This window comes from Bos indicus x Bos taurus, chromosome 4 (assembly GCF_003369695.1).
Source record: "Bos indicus x Bos taurus breed Angus x Brahman F1 hybrid chromosome 4, Bos_hybrid_MaternalHap_v2.0, whole genome shotgun sequence".
In the NCBI taxonomy this organism is placed as follows: Eukaryota; Metazoa; Chordata; class Mammalia; order Artiodactyla; family Bovidae; genus Bos; species Bos indicus x Bos taurus.
Window position 1 is genome coordinate 17,412,981 of NC_040079.1, and position 22,754 is coordinate 17,435,734.

Sequence of the window (22,754 nt, forward strand, 5' to 3'; positions counted from 1 at the left end):
ATCTGAGTGACCTATCCATGTGGCAGCACAGACATCTAATTACCAGACATCTGTTCTTCTCATTGTCCTATGAATGACCCTCCTCTCCTTTGAAGTCCCAGGGGCCTTCCTGTTCCTCAGCTCAAAGTGGCATATAAGTCTCAACTGTCCAATGTGCCCTTGGGTCTTATATTTTATGGGATTCTTGTATGAACAAAATTAAACTTGCTTTTCTCCTCTCAATCTGTCTTGCATGCTAAGTTGCTTCAGTTGTGTCCAGCTCTTTGCCACCATATGGACTATAGCCCACCAGGCTCCTCTGTCCATGGGATTCTCTAGACAAGAATACTGCAGTGGAAAAAAGAAAAAAAAGTCCTGGAATGGGTTGCCATGCCCTCCTCCAGGGGATCTTTCCGACTCAGGGACCAAACCTGTGTCTCTTACATCTCCTGCATTGGCAAGTGGGTTCTTTACCACTAGCACCACCTGGGGAGCCCCTCAATGTGTCAGTTTATCTTAAATCAATTTAATTATTAGACCAGCCAAAGAGTATAGAAGGGTGGAGGGAAAATTTTAACACCCCAACAAGAGGCAGAAAATCTTGCCATCAACGATCATCATCTTTCAAAAAACAAAAAGGCCATGTGAATACCAATTATCAGAAAGAAAATTACTCCAGAGCAAGAGCTCTTCGTAGTTAATGAATTTGGATTTATGCAGACTGTGTCACATTGTGCTCATTTCTGTCATGTTGCTGAGGATTAGATTTTGTTATGGTATGGCATTTGTCCCAGGCGTGGTGTTGAAAACATTGGCTTTTCCCTCCTTCAGTCATGTCCTAGAGAGAACAGCGCACAGAAGAAAAGGATGGCTTTTGTTTTTCAAGTATAAATATGAATTTTTTTTATTAGTTCCCTGTGGAAGAGATGCTTTTTTTTTTTCTAGGACCCCTGCTTCTACCTGGTGTCAATGGTTTCAGGTGTGGGAATCATCAGCCTCTGACATTTTCAAAAGGAGTCCAGGGAGAGTTTTGTGAAAGCCTATTTTTCAACTTCCAACCCCACCCACATTTCCAATCTTCTTTGTTTAGACGGATGAATGCTTAATGCGGTAAATTAGCATATTGTAAAAATGCCGCTTAGAGGATAACTTCTTCTCACCCCACCTCCAGATGGTGTTTTTTGGCTACATGGTGTTCAGCGTCCTCTTTGGCCTCTTGGCTGACAGATACGGCCGCTGGAAGGTAGGCTGGCTTTAATGGTGATCTGGAATTTTCTTTGTGGTGACGTGACCACTGCTTTTCTTTTCTTGGTATTTATTTATTTGGCTGCAGCAGGTCTTGGTTGGGGCACACAGGATCTTTGATCTTTGTTGAGGTGTGTAGGGTCTTTAGCTGTGGTGTGTGAACTCTTAGTTGCATTGTACGGGATCTAGTTCCCTGACCTGGAATGAAACCAGGGCCCCCTGCATTGGGAGGTTGGAGTCTTAGCCACCTGACCTCCAGGGAAGTCCTACTGCTGCTCTTCTTTCACGGACGTTTTTCTATAAATACCCAAGTGAGAGAGTATGGAAATGTCCTTCTCTGACACCTTGTCTTTTTTGCTTTGTCATCTTTCCCCAAGATTTTTGTCCCCACAGCTGATCCCTGTAGTCCAGCTGTGCCGTGGATGGATGTGCGTAGTTAGAACACAGCAGATAAAATGTGGGGACTGCGTGTATAAACATAAGCAGTTTCACATTGGTTAACTTGGGTATAGCTTTGAAACTAACCTACTTGCTTGATGTCATACATACTGAAATTCAACATCAAGACACAGAACTATGTTTTCTGATGATAAACCCAGACCTATCTATCTTGTCTGATTTTTGGTGGGGAAGACCTCTCTAGGTGTAAATACAAAGGAGGACAGTCATAGTCTTGGATGTGTGTTTCAAAGTGCACAAAATATCATAGATTTTGACAAGTGAATATGAAAACACAAGTTTTGCAAAAAAAAAAAAATGTAGAGAGCACAAAAGGCATTTTACAAAAGGAGACATACAAATTGTCAAGAAACCTTGAGAAGTGTTCAATCACAGGAGTTATCAGAAACAAAATTACATAGCGAGATATATGTATATACAATTTTTTTCATTGTCAAAGCCATATCAAACGTCAGATCCATAAGGAATTTTTCTTTTTCTTGAAGAACACTGCAAGTGTCCAAACACCCTCATGTACAATTGATATAATTTTTCTGACATCAATTTGGCAGCATAAACCAAGAATCTTGAGAATACTCATTTTCCCTGACAGTTTGCCTTCCAGAAATCTATTCTATTTAGATCATCAGAGAACCCCAAAGATTTATGCACAGTGTCTCAGCTGATTTTAATGGAAAATATAAAACCATCTCAACAGTCAATATAGGGGAAAGGTTTGTGCATTTCATTATATTATGTGTGTTATGGTATGTCTTTTCACTGGAATATTTTGCAAATATTAAGGATATATTTTCCCTTAGAATCAGTGAAAATAGGGTAAAACTGTGTTAATAGTATTTTCTCTGGGTTGGAGAAGCAAAAGTGATTTTTATATCTTTTCTTTTTTCCATATCTTCTGCTATAAACTGTTATTATTCTTATAGTCACAAAAAGAAAATCCCTTAAAATTTCTCCTTAGACTCATTCTCCTTATATTCTCATACTCATGTTTTGTTGTGGTCCTGCCATCCCTGTTTGCCGGGAGGGTGAGCTTTGCATCCTGATTTACACGTTCACTTTCCTGCCACCTATGAGGGTAGACACCTTGAACGAGTTTTGATGAATGGTCTAAACTTAGAATGTTGGGGCTTTCAGACAATAAAATGATATGGATTATATTTTCTGATGATTATAAGAGATTAGTGAGTTCTCTAAAGTTTAGCTCCACAGAGAAGCAAACATCTGGATAAAATTAAAAATCACCTTCAGAAGTTAAGTTTCTTTCTGCCCTTCCATGGGGGCAGATCCAATTAACGTCTCCTTTTGTTGCTTCAGATTTTGTTCATCTCGTTCCTGTGGGGAGCTTACTTCTCCTTGCTGACTTCATTCTCTCCATCGTACATCTGGTTTGTCTTCCTGAGGACCATGGTGGGCTGTGGCGTGTCTGGCCATTCACAAGGGTAAAGATTTTACCTAGAGGCCCCCTGAGGGAGATATTATGAACACCCATAGTCACATTCACTGTGGTTAAGAGACTAAGAGCATCAGTAAGTTGCAAATGTATAGACTTCACTTGTACTAATCTTTTTTGAGCTTTTTTTTCCCTCTGGTGATGGCTGCTTATCCCACTGGAAGTTCTTTGCCCATGAAAATGATGTTTGATAGGGAGGCTAGCAGGGTTTTAGATTGAGGATGTGTTAATTTCCTTGTTCCTAAGGCTGATAAGCATTTTTTTTAAGATAAATAATATTTTGTGAGACTAACTGCTAACAAAAAGTGCCATACAAAGTAGGTAACAAAAATGTCAACCCAAACATAGTTTTACTTCCTTTCAACCCAAACACAATTTCTTGAGACTTTCTGGGAGACTTTAGTTTGACCATAGGCTGCTATAACACTCAGGAATAACCATTTTAAAGGGCAATGGCCCTGTAACTGAAGACCATTGCAAAGTGAATTTGCAAAGCATGTAAGACATATTGAAACAGCTGGACTGCTGCTGGCTTTTTCTCTGCCCTCAGTTAGTTGTGTAATGTCTCATCATACAGGGTGTGAAAGTTGTTATACAAAATGTTCAACAACTTGGAAGCCTCCCTTTAACTAACAAGGCTCCTCCTCCTCTCTTGGGTGCCTTGCAGAAAGTTGCCCTTAGAATATATTCAGTTCAGTTCAGTTCAGTCGCTCAGTCATGTATGACTCTGCGACCCCATGAATTGCCACACGCCAGGCCTCCCTGTCCATCACCAACTCCTGGAGTTCATTCAAACTCACATCCATCGAGTTGGTGATGCCATCCAGCCATCTCATCCTCTGTCGTCCCCTTCTCCTCTTGCCCCCAATCCCTCCCAGCATCAGAGTCTTTTCCAATGAGTCAACTCTTCGCATGAGGTGGCCAAAGTACTGGAGTTTCAGCTTTAGCACCATTCCTTCCAAAGAAGACCCAGGACTGATCTTTTTAAGAATGGACTGGTTGGATCTCCTTGCAGTCCAAGGGACTCTCAAGAGTCTTCTCCAACACCACAGTTCAAAAGCATCAATTCTTTGGTGCTCAGCTTTCTTCACAGTCCAACTCTCACATCCATACATGACCACAGGAAAAACCATAGCCTTGACTAGACGGACCTTTGTTGGCAAAGTAATATCTCTGCTTTTGAATATGCTATCTAGGCTGGTCATTACTTTCCTTCCAAGGAGTAAGCGTCTTTTAATTTCATGGCTGCAATCACCATCTGCAGTGATTTTGGAGCCCAAAAAGATAAAGTCTGACACTGTTTCCTCTGTTTCCCCATCTATTTCCCATGAAGTGATGGGACCAGATACCATGATCTTCGTTTTCTGAATGTTGAGCTTTAAGCCAACTTTTTCACTCTCCTCTTTCACTTTCATCAAGAGGCTTTTTAGTTTCTTTTCACTTAGGAGAAGTCAAAGCACCTAATTATTACCCTAATGGTTTAGAGAAAGAATTGTTCTTCCCTGGAGCATAAATTAAACATCACTCTGGCACCCTAATGGAGTTGAAGTAGAATTTGAAAACATCCCTAAGGAAGCAGCTCAATAAATACGTTGAAACTCCAAACCCTGGTTAATAACATCAACAGAGAAGAACAATTAGAAAATGGATGGGTTGGAAGTCCGTTTATTCTGCTGTTCAAAAAATTAATATGGACTTAATTAGAAACTTGTGCTTTGACTGTCGTCATTGGTTGGAAAAACTATTTACCTTCTCTTGGGTGTATTTTAATTTCCCACATATGTTTTAGAAAAGGGAATCAGGCCTGACAAAACATTTTGCCGGTGCTTCTTTCTCTTGGTGAAAGAAATAGGGCTAATATCTCTTAGATGGTAGAAGGCTTCAAATAACTTTGGGAATAAAAAATGTAAACAGAAGAGCACTTAGAAGTTTATTTTTTATGTTTTCTTTTATGGGTTAATGATTATATTTTGGTGTATCAATGCATAGGGAAAGATTCTGTTTCTCTTTACATACTCACTTAAATACAATACTGCTGACACCAAATGTGTGGAGTTATTTTTACACACCAACAAATCCTACAACATCAGCTGGGTGTCCTCCAACATCAGAACATCAACATTTAGTTCTGATCCTCACTAGGGTTAGTGTGGACCTGACAGGTTTAGGGCTCAGGCCCAAAACACTCCTTATTTGACTTATATGCGAGTACATCATGTGAAATGCTGGGCTGGATGAAGCTCAAGTTGGAATCAAAATTGCCAGAAGAAATAGTGATAACCTCAGATAGGCAGATGACACCACCCTAATGGCAGAAAGTGAAGAGGAACTAAAGAGCCACTTGATGAAGGTGAGAGAGGAGAGTAAAAAAGCTGGCTTAAAACTCAGTATTCAAGAAATGAAGATCATGGCATCTGGTCCCATCACTTAATGGCAAATAGATGGGGAAACAATGCAAACAGTGACAGACTTTATTTTCTTAACTTTCTTTATAGTCCAACTCTCACATCCATACATGACTACTGGAAAAACCATAGCTTTGACTAGACAGGCTTTTGTTGGCAAAGTAATGTCTCTGCTTTATAATATGCTGTCTAGGTTGGTCATAATTTTCCTTCCAAGGAGTAAGCGTCTTTTAATTTCATGGCTGAAGTCACCATCTGCTGCGATTTTGGAGCCTCCCAAAAGTCTGCAACTGTTTGCGCTGTTTCCCCATCTTTTTGCCATGAAGTGATGGGACCAGATGCCGTGATCTTCGTTTTCTGAGTGTTGAGCTTTAAGCCAACTTTTTCACTCTCCTCTTTAATTTTCATCAAGAGGCTCTTTAGTTCTTCACTTTCTGCCATAAGGGTGGTGTCATCTGCATATCTGAGGTTATTGATATTTCTCTCAGCAATCTTGATTCCAGCTTGTGCTTCTTCCAGCCCAGCGTTTCTCATGATGTACTCTGCATATAAGTTAAATAAGCAGGGTGACAATATATAGCCTTGACATACTCCTTTTCGTATTTAGAACCAGTCTGTTGTTCCATGTCCAGTTCTAACTGTTGCTTCCTGACCCACATACAGATTTCTCAAGAGGCAGGTCAGGTGGTCTGGTATTCCCATTTCTTCTTTTTTTTAAATATAAATTTATTTATTTTAATTGGAAGCTAATTACTTTACAATATTGTTTTGGTTTTGCAATACATCAACATGAATCCACCATGGGTGTACACATGTTCCCCATCCTGAACCTCCCTCCCACCTCCCTCCCCATACCATCCCTCTGGGTCATCCCAGTGCACCAGCCCTGAGCATCCTGTGCCATGCATTGAACCTGGACTGGCGATCTGTTTCACATATGATATTATACATGTTTCAATGCCATTCTCTCAAATCATCCCACCCTCTCCCTCTCCCACAGAGTCCAAAAGACTGTTTTATAGATCTGTATCTCTTTTGCTGTCTCACATACAGGGTTACTATTCAGTTCAGTTCAGTTCAGTCACTCAGTTGTGTCCGACTCTTTGCGACCCCATGAATCGAAGCACGCCGGGCCTCCCTGTCCATCACCAACTCCTGGAGTTCACTGAGACTCACATCCATCGAGTCAGTGATGCCATCCAGCCATCTCATCCTCTGTCATCCCCTTCTCCTCCTGCCCCCAATCCCTCCCAGCATCAGAGTCTTTTCCAATGAGTCAGCTCTTCACCTGAGGTGGCCAAAGTACTGGAGTTTCAGCTTCAGCATCATTCCTTCCAAAGAAATCCCAGGGCTGATCTCCTTCAGAATAGACTGGTTGGATCTCCTTGTAGTCCAAGGGACTCTCAAGAGTCTTCTCCAACACCACAGTTCAAAAGCATCAATTCTTCGGCTCTCAGCTTTCTTCACAGTTCAACTCTCACATTATTACCATCTTTCTAAATTCCATATATATGCTTTAGTATACTGTATTGGCTATGGTTTTTCCTGTGGTCATGTATGGATTGTATGGGCAGTTCTATTCCAGTTTTTTAAGGAATCTCCACTGTTCTCCATAGTGGCTGTACTAGTTTGCATTCCCACCAACAGTGTAAGAGGGTTCCCTTTTCTCCACACTCTCTCTCCAGCATTTATTGCTTGTAGACTTTTGGATAGTAGCCATTCTGACTGGCATGAAATGGTACCTCATTGTGGTTTTGATTTGCATTTCTCTGATAATGAGTGATGTTGAGCATCTTTTCATGTGCTTTTTTAGCACCTGTATGTCTTTGGAGAAATGTCTGTTTAGTTCTTTGGCCCATTTTTTGATTGGGTCGTTTATTTTTCTGGAATTGAGCTGTAGGAGTTGCTTGTATATTTTTGAGATTAATTCTTTGTCAATTGCTTCATTTGCTATTATTTTCTCCCATTCTGAAGGCTGTCTTTTCATCTTGCTTATAGTTTCTTTTGTTGTGCAGAAGCTTTTAGTTTTAATTAGGTCCCATTGTTTATTTTTGCTTTTACTTCCAATATTCTGGGAGGTGGGTCATAGAGGATCCTGCTGTGATGTATGTTGGAGAGGGTTTTGCCTATGTTCTCCTAGGAGTTTTATAGTTTCTGGTCTTATATTTAGATATTTAATCCATTTTGAGTTTGTTTTTGTGTATGGTGTTAGAAAGTGTTCTAGTTTAATTCTTTTACAAGTGGTTGACCAGTTTTCCTAGCACCACTTGTTAAAGAGATTGTCTTTTCTCCATTGTATAGTCTTGCCTCCTTTGTCAAAGATAAGGTGTCCATAGGTGTGTGGGTTTATCTCTGGGCTTTCTATTTTGTTCCATTGATCTATATTTCTGTCTTTGTGCCAGTACCATACTGTCTTGATGACTGTGGCTTTGTAGTATAGCCGGAAGTCAGGCAGGTTGATTCCTCCAGTTCCATTCTTCTTTCTCAAGATTGCTTTGGCTCTTTGAGGTTTTTTGTATTTCCATACAAATTGTGAAATTACTTGTTCTAGCTCTGTGAAAAATACTGTTGGTAGCTTGATAGGGATTGCATTGAATCTATAGATTGCTTTGGGTAATATACTTATTTTCGCTATATTGATTCTTCTGATCCATGAACATGGTATATTTCTCCATCTATTAGTGTCCTCTTTGATTTCTTTCACCAGTGTTTTATAGTTTTATAGATATAGGTCTTGTTTCTTTAGGTAGATATATTCTTAGTATTTTATTCTTTTCGTTGTAATGGTGAATGGAATTGTTTCCTTAATTTCTCTTTCAGTTTTCTCATTATTAGTGTATAGGAATGCAAGGGATTTCTGTGTGTTGATTTTATATCCTGCAACTTTACTATATTCATTGATTAGTTCTAGTAATTTTCTGGTGGTGTCTTTAGGGTTTTCTATGTAGAGGATCATGTCATCTGCAAACAGTGAGAGTTTTACTTCTTTTCCAATTTGGATTCCTTTTATTTCTTTATCTGCTCTGATTGCTGTGGCCAAAACTTCCAAAACTATGTTGAATAGTAGTGGTGAAAGTGGGCACCCTTGTCTTGTTCCTGACTTTAAAGTGAAAGTGGAAGTGAAGTTGCTCAGTTGTGTCCGACTCTTAGCGACCCCATAGACTGTAGCCCGCCAGGCTCCTCCTCAGTCCGTGGGATTCTCCACGCAAGAATACTGGAGTGGGTTGCCATTTCCTTCTCCAGGGGATCTTCCCGACCCAGGGATCGAACCCAGGTCTCCCACATTGCAAGCAGACGCTTTAACCTCTGAGCCACGGATAAATATAGCTTTTATTATGTTGAGGTATGTTCCTTCTGTTCCTGCTTTCTGGAGAGTTTTTATCATAAATGGATGCTGAATTTTGTCAAAGGCTTTCTCTGCATCTATTGAGATAATCATATGGCTTTTATTTTTCAGTTTGTTAATGTGGTGTGTTACATTGATTGATTTGCAGATATTGAAGAATCCTTGCATCCCTGGGATAAAGCCCACTTGGTCATGGTGTATGATCTTTTAAATGTGTTGTTGGATTCTGATTGATAGAATTTTGTTGAGGATTTTTGCATCTATGTTCATCAGTGATATTGGCCTGTATTCTTTTTATTTGTAGCATCTTTGTCAGGAAATGGCAACCCACTCCAGTATTCTTGCCTGGAGAATCCCATGGACAGGAACCTTGCGGGCTGCAATCCATGGGGTCACAAGAGTTGGACACGACTGAGTGACTTTGACTTGACTTGACTTGTCAGGTTTTGGTATTAGGGTGATGGTGGCCTCATAGAATGAGTTTGGAAGTTTACCTTCCTCTGCAATTTTCTGGAAGAGTTTGAGTAGGATAGGTGTTAACTCTTCTCTAAATTTTTTTGTAGAATTCAGCTGTGAAGCTGTCTGGACCTGGGCTTTTGTTTGCTGGACGATTTCTGATTAGAGTTTCAATTTCCGTGCTTGTGATGGGTCTGTTAAGATTTTCTATTTCTTCCAGGTTCAGTTTTGGAAAGTTGTACTTTTCTAAGAATTTGTCCATTTCTTCCACGTTGTCCATTTTATTGGCATATAATTGCTGATAGTAGTCTCTTATGATCATTTGTATTTCTGTGTTGTCTGTTGTGATCTCTATTTTCATTTCTAATGTTATTGATTTGATTTTTCTCCCTTTGTTTCTTGATGAGTCTGGCTAATGGTTTGTTAATTTTATTTATCCTCTCAAAGAACCAGCTTTTGGCTTTTTGCTATGGTCTCTTTTATTTCTTTTGCATTTATTTCTGCCCTAATTTTTAAGATTTCTTTTCTTCTACTAACCCTGGGGTTCTTCATTTCTTCCTTTTCTAGTTGCTTTAGGTGTAGAGTTAGGTTATCTATTTGACTTTTTTCTTGTTTCTTGAGGTATGCCTGTATTGCTGTGAAGCTTCCCCTTAGCACTGCTTTTACAGTGTCCCACAGGTTTTGTGTTGTTGTGTTTTCATTTTCATTTGTTTCTATGCAAATTTTGATTTCTGTTTTGATTTCTTCTGTGATTTGTTGGTTATTCAGCAGCGTGTTGTGCAGCCTCCATATGTTGGAATTTTTAATAATTTCTCTCCTGTAATTGAGATCTAATCTTACTGCATTGTGGTCAGAAAAATTGCTTGGGATGATTTCAATTTTTTTGAATTTACCAAGGCTAGCTTTATGGCCCAGGATGTGATCTATCCTGGAGAAGGTTCCATGTGCGCTTGAGAAAAAGGTGAAATTCATTGTTTTGGGGTGACATGTCCTATAGATATCAATTAGGTCTAACTGGTCTATTGTATCATTTAAAGTTTGTGTTTTCTTGTTAATTTTCTGTTTAGTTGATCTATCCATAGGTGTGAGTGGGGTATTAAAGTCTCCCACTATTATTGTGTTACTGTTAATTTCCCCTTTCATACTTGTTAGCATTTGTCTTACATATTGTGGTGCTCCTATCTTGGGTGCATATATATTTATAATTGTTATATATTCTTATTGGATTGATCCTTTGATCATTATGTAGTGTCCTTTGTCTCTTTTCACAGCCTTTGTTTTAAAGTCTATTTTATCTGATATGAGTATTGCTACTCCTGCTTTCTTTTGGTCTCTGTTTGCATGGAATATCTTTTTCCAGCCCTTCACTTTCAGTCTGTATGTGTCCCTTGTTTTGAGGTGGGCCTCTTGTAGACAACATATGTAGGGGTCTTGTTTTTGTATCCATTCAGCCAGTCTTTGTCTTTTGGTTGGGGCAATCAACCCACTTACATTTAAGATAATTATTGATAAGTATGATCCCGTTGCCATTTACTTTGTTGTTTTGGGTTTGAGTTTATACACCCTTTCTGTGTTTCCTGTCTAGAGAAGATCCTTTAGCATTTGTTTGAGAGCTGGTTTGGTGGTGCTGAATTCTCTCAGCTTTTGCTTGTCTGTAAAGCTTTTGATTTCTCCTTCATATTTGAATGAGATCCTTGCTGGGTAAAGTAATCTGGGCTGTAGGTTATTTTCGTTCATCACTTTAAGTATATCTTGCCATTCCTTCCTGGCCTGAAGAGTTTCTATTGAAAGATCAGCTGTTATCCTTATGGGAATCCCCTTGTGTGTAATTTGTTGTTTTTCCCTTGCTGCTTTTAATATTTGTTCTTTGTGCTTGATCTTTGTTAATTTGATTAATATGTGTCTTGGGTGTTTTGCCTTGGGTTGATCCTGTTTGGGACTTTCTGGGTTTCTTGGACTTGTGTGATTATTGGGTGATTATTTCCTTCCCCATTTTAGGGAAATTTTCAACTATTATCTCCTCAAGTATTTTCTCATTGTCTTTCTTTTTGTCTTCTTCTTCTGGGACTCCTATGATTCGAATGTTGGGGCATTTAACATTGTCCCAGAGGTCTCTGAGATTGTCCTCATTTCTTTTAATTCATTTTTTTTCCCTCTCTATTTATTTCTACCATTCTATCTTCTACCTCACTAATCCTGTCTTCTGCCTCTGTTATTCTACTATTTGTTCCCTCCAGAGTGTTTTTGATGTAATTTATTGCATTATTCATTACATATTGACTTTTTTATTTCTTCTAGGTCTTTGTTAAACCTTTCTTGCATCTTCTTAATCCTTGTCTCCAGGCTATTTATCTGTGATTCCACTTTGTTTTCAAGATTTTGGATCATTTTCACTATCATTATTTGGAATTCTTTATCAGGTAGATTCCCTATCTCTTCCTCTTTTGTTTGGTTTGGCTACACTTATCCTGTTCCTTTTCCTGCTGGGTATTCCTCTATCTCTTCATCTTGTTTATATTTCTGTGTTTGGGGTGGCTTTTTTGTATTCTGGCAGTTTGTGGAGTTCTCTTTGTTGTGGAGTTTCCTCGCTGTGGGTGGGGTTGTAGTACGGGTGGCTTGTCAAGGTTTCCTGGTTAGGGAAGCTTGTGTCAGTGTTCTGGTGGGTGGAGCTGGATTTCTCCTCTCTGGAGTGCAATAAAGTGTCCAGTAATGAGTTATGAGATGTCAATGGGTTTGAAGTGACTTTGGGCAGCCTGTATATTGAAGCTCAGGGCTATGTTCCTGTGTTGCTGGAGAATTTGTGTGGTATGTCTTGCTCTGAAACTTGTTGGCCCTTGGGTGGTACTTGGTTTCAGTGTAGGTATGGAGGAGTTTGATGAGCTCCTGTCGATTAATGTTCCCTGGAGTCAGGAGTTCTCTGGTGTTCTCAGGATTTGGACTTAAGCTTCCTGCTTCTGGTTTTCAGTCTTATTTTTACAGTAGCCTCAAGACTTCTCCATCTATACAGCACCGTTGATAAAACATCTAGGTTAAAGATGAAAAGTTTCTCCACAGTGAGGGACACCCAGAGAGATTTGCAGAGTTACATGGAGACGAGAAGAAGGAGGAGGGAGATAGAAGTGACCAGGATGAGATGAGGTAGAATCAAAAGAGGAGAGAGCAAGCTAGCCAGTAATCACTTCCTTATGTGTGCTCCACAGTCTGGACCCCTCAGAGATGTTCACGGAGTTATACAGAGAAGAGAAGAGGAAGGAAGGAGACAGAGGTGGCCAGGAGGATAAAGTGAAGTGAAGTGAAGTCACTCAGTCGTGTCTGACTCTTAGCGACCCTACGGACTGCAGCCTACCAGGCTCCTGTGTCCATGGGATTCTCCAGGCAAGAGTACTGGAGTGGGTTGCCATTGCCTTCTACAATAGGAGGATAAAGGGGAGAATCAAAAGGGGAGAGACAGATCTAGCCAGTAATCAGTTCCCTAAGTGTTCTCCACTGTCTGGAACATACAAAGAGATTCACAGAGTTGGGTAGACAAGAGAAGGGGGAGGGAGGAGATAGAGGCGACCTGGTTGAGAAAAAGGAGAGTCCAAAGGGGTAGAGAGCAGTCAAGCCAGTAATCTCACTCCCAAGGAAAAATGGGTACTGAAGATTGGGTTCTTAAAGGTACAAAATTGATAACAAATACCAAAAAGCAAAGATTAAAAATCTAGAGTAGAGGTTGTATTTTCAAAAATTCAATATTATAGAAAAAAAAGTTACAAAAATTATTTTATATATATATATATATATATATATATATATATATATATATATATGAAGTTTGCTTTAAAAATTAGGGTCTCTCTCTCTCTTTTTTTTATTTTTTGCAAAGTAATCAGTTCAGTTCAGTTCAGTAGCTCAGTTGTGTCTGACTCTTTGTGACCCCATGAATTGCAGCATGCCAGGCCTCCCTGTCCATCACCAACTCCCAGAGTTCACTCATACTCACGTCCATCGACTCTGTGATGCCATCCAGCCATCTCATCCTCTGTCATCCCCTTCTTCTCCTGCCCCCAATCCCAGCACTGGAATCTTTTCCAATGAGTCAACTCTTTGCATGAGGTGGCCAAAGTACTGGAGTTTCAGCTTTAGCATCATTCCCTTCAAAGAAATCCCAGGGCTGATCTCCTTCAGAATGGACTGGTTGGATCTCCTTGCAGTCCAAGGGACTCTCAAGAGTCTTCTCCAACACCACAGTTCAAAAGCATCAATTTTTCAGTGCTCAGCTTTCTCCACAGTCCAACTCTCATACACATACATGACCACTGGAAAAACCATAGCCTTGACTAGATGGACCTTTGTTGGCAAAGTAATGTCTTTGCTTTTGAATATGCTATCTAGGTTGGTCATAACTTTCCTTCCAAGGAGTAAGCATCTTTTAATTTCATGGCTGCAGTCACCGTCTGCAGTGATTTTTGAGCCCCCAAAAATAAAGTCTGACACTGTTTCCACTGTTTCCCCATCTATTTCCCATGAAGTGATGGGACCAGATGCCATGATCTTCATTTTCTGAATATTGAGCTTTAAGACAACTTTTTCAGTCTCCACTTTCACTTTCATCAAGAGGCTTTTTAGTTCCTCTTCACTTTCTGCCATAAGGGTGGTGTCATCTGCATATCTGAGGTTATTGATATTTCTCCTGGCAATCTTGATTCCAGCTAATAGTAGGTTATAAAAATGAAAATTAAAGGAGTAATAGAGCGCTTAAAAATAAAAAAAAAATTAAAAAAATTAAAGAATGATAGTAAGTATAGTAAAAATATATCTAGGACTTTCTCTGGTGTTGTTGTGGGCAGTGTGGGGTCAGTTCATTTTCAGATAGTTCCTTGATGCGGCTTATATTTCTCAAGATCTATAGGCCCCTTCCTATGTAGTTGGTGCTATCTACAGGGTTTTAATCTATTGCACCTGTCACTTCCAAGATGTTCCCTCAGTTTTAGCTTCTTCTGTTTGCTGGTCTCTTCAGTGTCTAATTTCTGCCCTCTTGCAAGGGGCTGGTGGTGGACGCTTTTTTAGGGTCACTTGTTCAGTCGTGCTGTGGGGAGGGAGGGACGCTGCAAACAAATACTGGTGTGTGCTCACAGTGTCTCGGCCACACTGGGTTTGCCCCCGCTCACGGTGTGTGTGCTTTCCCTGTCTACACTGCTTAGGCTCTAGGTTACTCTGCTGGGAACTGTCTGAGGCCTGCCCTCGGTTTTACGCACTTCCCAAGTCTAAGCCACTCAGGTTCAGGTACTTGGGTAGTCCTCAGAGGTGCAGACTCGGTTGGGCCTGCGTTTTGTGCCCTTCCGAGGTCCAAGCAGCTCAGGTGACGAGGTGTTTGGTGAGTGCGGTCGCTGTGACTTATCGTCTTCCCCATCCCTGCCACTTGGTTTTCTGGGTGTACAACCTGCGCACCTTCTCAGGCGGATGTTGACCATCCAGAATCCCAAGGAGTCTTGGTTAGGAATGAAGCCTGCTTGCAGTTTGGTAGATAATGCCTCTCTGGGGCCGTGATTGCCCTCTTCCGGCTCTGGCTGCCCTCACCTGCCTGTTACCAGAAGGGGATGGGCCAGTCTGCAGGTGGGTAGCTCTGCTCAGTCCTTTGTTCTGTGAGTGAGCCTTGCGGTGTCTTAGGTTAGGGCTTTTTGCGAGGTAGCTATCCCACAGTCTGGTTTGCTGTCTGGAGTTAGTTCCCTCAGATTGCCCTCGGGGCATTCAGGCCTGGTCCTTACTCTAAGCAATGCAGTCCGTGCCTCCCTGCCCAGCCCCCCGCGTGCTAGTGGTGGATGCGGGCGTCTGTACTGTTTCTCTGCTGGGGGAGTTACCATTAGGCTCGTAATCTGTGGGTTTAAATTATTTATTTATTTTTCCTCCCGGTTATGTTGCTCTCTGTGGTTCCAAGGCTCGCCACAGACTTGGCAGTAAGAGTGTTTCCTGTGTTTGGAAACCTCTCTTTTTTGGACTCCCTTCCCAGGACGGAGCTCCATCCCTACCACTTTTGTCTCTCTTTTTATCTTTTATAGTTTTTCCTACCTCCTTTCTAAGACAATGGGCTGCTTTTCTGGGTGCCTGATGTCCTCTGCTGGCATTCAGAAGTTGTTTTGTGGGTTTTTCTGAGTGTTCAAATGTTCTTTTGATCAATTTGTGGGGGAGAAAGTGGTCTCCCTCCCCTATTCCTCCGCCATCTTCTGGTATTCCCATTTCTTTCAGAATTTTCCACAGTTTATTGTGATCCACACAGTCTAAGGCTTTGGCATTGTCAATAAAGCAGAAATAGATGTTTTTCTGGAACTCTCTTGCTTTTTTGATGATCCAATGGATGTTGGCAATTTGATCTCTCGTTCCTCTACCTTTTCTAAAACCAGGTTGAACATCTGGAAGTTCATGACTCATGTATTGTTGAAGCCTGGCTTGGAGAATTTTGAGCGTTACTTTGCTGGCGTGTGAGTAGAGTGCAATTGTGCAGTAGTTAGAACATTCTTTGGCATTACCTTTCTTTGGGATTGGAATGAAAACTGACCTTTTCCAGTCCTGTGGCCACTGCTGAGTTTTCTAATTTGAGTGCAGCACTTTCATAGCATCATCTTTTAGGATTTGAAATAGCTCAACTGAAATTCCATCACCTCTACTAGCTTTGTTTGTATTGATGCTTCCTAAGGCCCACTTGACTTCAGATTCCAGGATGTCTGGCTTTAAGTGAGTGATCATACCATTGTGATTATCTGGGTCATGAAGATCTTTTTTGTATAGTTCTTTTGTGTATTCTTGCCGCCTCTTCTTAACATTTGCTTCTGTTAGCTCCATACCATTTCTGTCCTTTATTGAGCCCATCTTTGCATGAAATGTTCCCTAGGTATCTCTAATTTTCTTGAAGAGATCTCTAGTCTTTCCCATTCTATTGTTTTCCTCTATTTCTTTGCATTGATGACTGAGGAAGGCTTTCTTATCTCTCCTTGCTATGCTTTGGAACTCTGCATTCACATGGATATATCTTTCCTTTTCTCCTTTGCTTTTTGCTTCTCTTCTTTTCACAGATGTTTGTAAGGCCTCCTCAGACAGCCATTTTGCTCTTTTGCATTTCTTTTTCTTAGGGATAGTCTTGATCCCTATCTCCTGTATAATGTCACGAACTTCCTGATAATTTATCAGGTATCCTGATAGTTTATCAGGTACTCTGTCTATCAGATCTATCTAGTCCCTTAAATTTATTTCTTATTTCCACTGTATAATCATAAGGGATTTGATTTAGGTCATACCTGAATGGTCTAGTGGTTTTTCCTACTTTCTTCAATTTAAGTCTGAATTTGGCAATAAGGAGTTCATGGTCTGAACCACAGTCAGCTCCTGGTCTTGTTTTTGCCGTCTGTATAGAACTTCTCCAACTTTGGCTGCAAAGAATATAATCAATCTTATTTTGGTGTTGACCACATGGTGATGTCCATGTATAGAGTCTTCTTTTGTGATGGTTAGATAGCATCATCAAATCAATGGACATGAATCTGAGAAAATTCCATGAGACAGTGAAGGAAATGGGAGTCTGGCATGCTACATTTTGTGGGGTCGCAGAGTCGAATACAACTTAGCAACTGAATGATGCTCCTAGGACATAGCTGTGTTCACCAGCCTGGAAGCTCTCTGAATCCTGTTTGTTAGGGATTTTTATGGAGGTTTCCTCATGTAGGCATAATTGATTATTAATTAGTTTTCCAGCCCCTCTCTTCTCTTCAGAGGAGGGGGGATAGGGCTGAAAATTCCAAGATTCTAATCATGCCTTAGTATTTGAAGACCAGCCACCATCTAGGATGCATCAAGCATCACCTCCTTAGAATAAATGATGCTCCTATTATCCAGGAAATCCCAAGGTTTTCAGGAACTCTGTGTCAGGGACTGGCTTCAAAGACCAAATATTAGCAGGAACCAGGGCTTCTCAGGGGCTTACCTTATAATTCAGTTGCTAAAGAATCTGCCTGCATTGCAGGAGACCTGGGTTCCATTGCTGAATCTGGAAGATCCCCTGGAGGAGGAAATGGCAACCCACTCCAGTATTCTTGCCTGGAGAATCCCATGGACAGAGGAGCCTGGTGGGCTACAGTCCATGGGGATGCAAGAGTTGGACACAACTTAGCGACTAAACCACCACCAGGGCTTCCCTAGTGGCTCAGATGGTAAAGAATCTGCCTGCATCTCAGAAGGCCTGGGTTTGATCCCTGGGTCAGGAAGATCTCCTGGAGAAGGGAATGGCATCCCACTCCAATATTCTTGCCTGGAGAATCCCATGGACAGAGGAGCCTGGCAGGCTGTGGTCTGTGGGGTTGCAAAGAGTTGGACATGAGTGAGCATCTTTCACTTTCAGGGACAGAGACCAACATATGTATTTCTATCATTTTACAGTGATGAAATTTTTTTCTGAATTGTTTATCAAAGAAACAAGAAAAATTATGATTTTTTTTTTTGTTAAAGAAATGTTTGTTTAATTTTCGCTGTGCTGGGTCTTCATTGCTTTGTGCAGGCTTTCTCTAGTTGTGAGCAGGCATCACTGTTGTGGTGCTCAGGATTCTCACTGTGGTGGCTTCTTGAGTTGCAGAGCATGGACTCTAGGCACGCAGTAGTTGTGGCACGTGGGCATAGTTGCCCTGCAGAATGTGGAATCTTCCTGGACCAGGGATTGAACCTGTGTCCCCTGCACTGGCAGGTGGATTCTTCTCCACTGTGCCACCAGGGAAGTCCAATGACTGTTTTATAAGATGAGTTATTTGGCTTTATGAAAGCATAATTGTGTTTTCCCCCTTCCTGTTTAGGCTAATCATAAAGACGGAATTCTTGCCTACAAAATATCGAGGCTACATGCTCCCCTTGTCTCAGGTGAGTGAAGCCAAATTCTACCCAGTCTTCAGATCCCAGTTTTTCTCCTGGTCGGTTGATGGTCCTTTGATCAGCACACTCCTGGTACTTGGTACCAGCCAGAAAGCATTAGGGATGCTTGACCACAAAGGCCATTTCCAAGGCTTTCTGAGCCAGGACTTCTATCATCCATTAATCCAGCAGCAGCATTTAGAGCACAGTAACCCCTTCCCCAGGAAACAGTCCACTGGCTGGTTTCACTAGAATGACAGCCGCTCAGGAATGCATCTGGTATGAACTTTCTCTCCCCATTGAGTCTTCAGTGGAGGCACACTCTCAGCACCCCTTCTGGAGTCTCCCTTGTGGACAGTAGTGTGTATAACTGGCCCGTGCCTGTGAGCGCTTTTGTAATCTCCTCCTCCCAGCTGAGCTGTTTCCCCAGGTGAGAAGATGAGGATGTCTCCCACCGCTCCTCAGACCCCTGCTGGCTACTGACTAGAGGTTTTGCATCCAGAAGCTCCATCAGTCTAGGTGCCCTTGTACCATCTTTGATGTCATCCTTATCCTAAAGCCCTGACTTTCAAAGGACCCAGGAAGGTGATGACCCTTCCCACTGAAAAATATATTAATATATTTGGCGATGAATAAAGCAGTAGGAGAATATTTAAAATTTTATTTTTGATTTTTCTGACACTAAATTTAGACAACAACAATAAAAAATGTAGGCAAACAAATGCTAACACTTTATATCCCTCCCAGCTTTCTGCTTATTTTTGTCAAGATAAATGCCCACACTTTCAATAGTTAGGGGTTGGGTTTTACACTGAATGTTATTTAATAGATATGATCTGGTTCAGGCTCACCTGTGGACATTTTCTCTTCCATCTACTTCCATTGCTTTTGTCATGATCCCGTGTCATGACATTGTCTTATCTTCTCATTGCTGGTTTTATTTTCCGGGTCTTTTGGGGTCATCTAATTGATGAATCCAATGGTTTTAGGTGGCTAATGGGTTGGCCGAAAAGTTCTTTTGGGTTTCCCATAACATTGCAAGGGAAAAACCGAACAAACTTTTTGATGTTTCTTTGCACCACCCGCCCCTCCCCGCCCCAAAATATTTACCTACAATGAAGAGCATATTCTTACTACTGAGCTACCACAGAAGTCCTGGTGCAGTGCCTAACAGCAAATCCTGTTGCCTTTACCTCCAAAACATGTGCCAAATCCATCAAACAGGAAAAAAAAATTTTTTTTTCTTATCATTTCACTACTAAAATCTTTTTCAGTGCCACATATGCTGTTACCTGGTCTGCTACAGTGGCTTCTTACTGGCCTTCTTTTTTTTTCTTACTGGCCTTCTTACACATTGCTTTTTCGGAAAGATCATCCCTGATCACACAAGTCATTCTCACATTACTTTTTTCTTTTATAGCTCTTACCACTTTCTGAAATATTCTTGCTGTTTTAAAAATAGACTTCCTTGGTGATGAAATAGTTACCCTGTAAGTGGCCCCCCAAAGGGTCTTTTAAAGTATTATCTTCTCTCCATCTCTGTGAGGTGGAATGGAGTTACCATCTATTCTTCATCTTCCACTAGGAAAATAATGTTCACGATAACACTCGGACCTGTTTTAATTCCCAACTCATGAGGGTGGCTGCCATGCTCTTTGTTGATATAAAATAATCTCAAGATAAATTTTTCAGGACAGAAAGCAGAATTGAGAAATATTTATACTATGTTACCATTTTAAGCAAAGAACAAAATGTATCCTCATTAGCTTGTATATGTTTAGAACAGGGGAGGTTCTTGACATTGTACAGGAGACAGGGATCAAGACCATCCCCAGGGAAAAGAAAAGCAAAAAACCAAAATGGCTGTCTGGGGAGGGCTTACAAATAGCTGTGAAATGAAGAGAAGCAAAAAGCAGAGGAGAAAAGGAAAGATATAAGCATCTGAATGCAGAGTTCCAAAGAATAGCAAGGAGAGATAAGAAAAGCCTTCCTCAGGGATCAGTGCAAAAGAAATAGAGGAAAACAACAGAATGGGAAAGACTAGAGATCTCTTCAAGAAAATTAGAGATACCAAGGGACCATTTCATGCAAAGATGGGCTCGATAAAGGACAGGAATGGTATGGACCTAACAGAAGCAGAAGATATTAAGAAGAGGTGGCAAGAATACACAGAAGAACTGTATAAAAAAGATCTTCACGACCCAGATAATCACGATGGTGTGATCACTCACCTAGAGCCAGACATCCTGGAATAGGTCTAAGGTCAAGTGGGCCTTAGAAAGCATCACTATGAACAAAGCTAGTGGAGGTGATGAAATTCCAGTGAAACTATTTCAAATCCTGAAGGCTGATGCTATGAAAGTGCTGCACTCAATATGCCAGCAAATGTGGAAAACTCAGCAGTGGCCACAGGACTGGAAAAGGTCAGTTTTCATTCCAATCCCAAAGAAAGGTAATACCAAAGAATGCTCAAACTACCGCACAATTACACTCATCTCACATGCTAGTAAAGTAATGCTCAAAATTCTCCAAGCCAGACTTCAACAATACGTGAACCGTGAACTTCCAGATGTTCAAGCTGGTTTTAGAAAAGGCAGAGGAACCAGAGATCAAATTGCCAACATCTGCTGGATCATGGAAAAAGCAAGAGAGTTCCAGAAAAACATCTATTTCTGCTTTATTGACTATGCCAAAGCCTTTGACTCTGTGGATCACAATAAACTGGAAAATTCTGAAAGAGATGGGAATACCAGATCACCTGACCTGCCTCTTGAGAAACCTATATGCAGGTCAGGAAGCAACAGTTAGAACTGGACATGGAACAACAGACTTGTTCCAAATAGGAAAAGGAGTATGTCAAGGCTGTATATTGTCACCCTGCTTATTTAACTTATATGCAGAGTACATCATGAGAAATGCTGGGCTGGAAGAAGCACAAGCTGGAATCAAGATTGCCGGGAGAAATATCAATAACCTCAGATATGCAGATGACACCACCCTTATGGCAGAAAGTAAAGAAGAACTAAAGAGCCTTTTCATGAAAGTGAAAGAGGAGAGTGAAAAAGTTGGCTTAAAGCTCAACATTCAGAAAATGAAGATCATGGTATCCGGTCCCATCACTTCATGGCAAATAGATGGGAAAACAGTGCAAACAGTGGCAGATTTATTTTTCTGGGCTCCAAAATCACTGCAGATGGTGACTGCAGCCATGAAATTAAAAGACGCTTACTCTTTGGAAGGCAAGTTATGACCAACCTAGATAGCATATTGAAAAGCAGAGACATCACTTTGCTAACAAAGGTCCGTCCAGTCAAGGCTATGGTTTTTCCTGTGGTCATGTATGGATGTGAGAGTTGGACTGTGAAGAAAGCTGAGTGCTGAAGAATTGATGCTTTTGAACTGTGGTGTTGGAGAAGACTCTTGAGAGTCCCTTGGACTTCAAGGAGATCCACCCAGTTCATCCTAAAGGAAATTAGTCCTGGGTGTTCATTGGAAGGACTGATGCTGAAGCTGAAACTCCAGTACTTTGGCCACCTCATGCAAAGAGTTGACTCATTTTAAAAGACCCTGATTCTGGGAGGGATTGGGGGCAGGAGGAGAAGGGGACGCCAGAGGATGAGATGTCTGGATGGCATCACCGACTCGATGGGCGTGAGTTTGAGTGAACTCTGGGAGATGGTGATGGACAGGGAGGCCTGGTGTGCTGCTATTCATTGGGTCGCAAAGAGTTGGACACGACTGAGTGTCTGAACTGAACTGAGAACAGCTTCAGAAGGATGGAAGAAACTGGTGATACTGGTTTCTTCTGAGAAGAGGAACTGGATGGAAGGAAACTGGGAGAAAAGAGGAATCCATTTGCAGTGCTCTCCTTTGTACCTTGAGTTATGAACCAGTGACTGCATTTATTCAAGAAAAGAAAGTCCATGTCTTGGGCCTGAGGTGTTTTTAAACTTTGATGGCATTGCTGTCCCCCTGTCTTGCTGAGCCTCCTACCTGTAGACAAGCAAACGGAGTCATGGAGAAGTGAATAACTTCACCAATTCATCCAGTCCTGGAGGTGGGGCTGCTCCTCAAGCAAAGCCTCTGTCCCATCTCATCCTCTTACAATGCAGGTTGAGGCGCTCCTGGAGTGGGGGTATGGAGTGCATGTAATCCAGTTCAGTTGCTCAGTTGTGTCTGACTCTTTATGACTCCACGGACTGCAGCACGCCAGGCTTCCCTGTCCGTTACCAACTCCCTGAGCTTACTCAAACTCATGTCCATCAAGCTGGTGATGCCATCCAACAATCTCATCCTCTGTCATCCCCTTCTCCTCCTGCCTTCAATCTTTCCCAGCATCAGGGTCTTTTCCAACGCGTCAGTTCTTCACATCAGGTGGCCAAAGTATTGGAGTTTCATCTTCAGCATCAGTCCTTCCAGTGAATATTCAGGACTGACTTCCTTTAGGATGGACTGGTTGGCTCTCCTTGCAGTCCAAGGGACTCTCGAGTCTTCTCCAACACCACAGTTCAAAAGCATCTATTCTTTGGTGCTCAGGTTTCTTTAT

The 22,754-nt window shown here is 41.4% G+C and overlaps 1 protein-coding gene across 3 annotated transcripts in view; it reads left to right on the forward strand.

The window, feature by feature from the left end:
* The window catches only part of SVOPL (SVOP like), a 134,856-nt gene that overhangs the window by 12,728 nt on the left and 99,374 nt on the right, over window positions 1-22,754 (forward strand). For all 3 annotated transcript variants that reach the window (XM_027538890.1, XM_027538888.1, XM_027538889.1), the window contains exons 5-7: window positions 1,151-1,222; window positions 2,998-3,122; window positions 18,154-18,217. In XM_027538890.1, coding sequence (XP_027394691.1) covers window positions 1,151-1,222; window positions 2,998-3,122; window positions 18,154-18,217 — 261 coding nt within the window. The remainder of the gene's footprint in view (window positions 1-1,150; window positions 1,223-2,997; window positions 3,123-18,153; window positions 18,218-22,754) is intronic.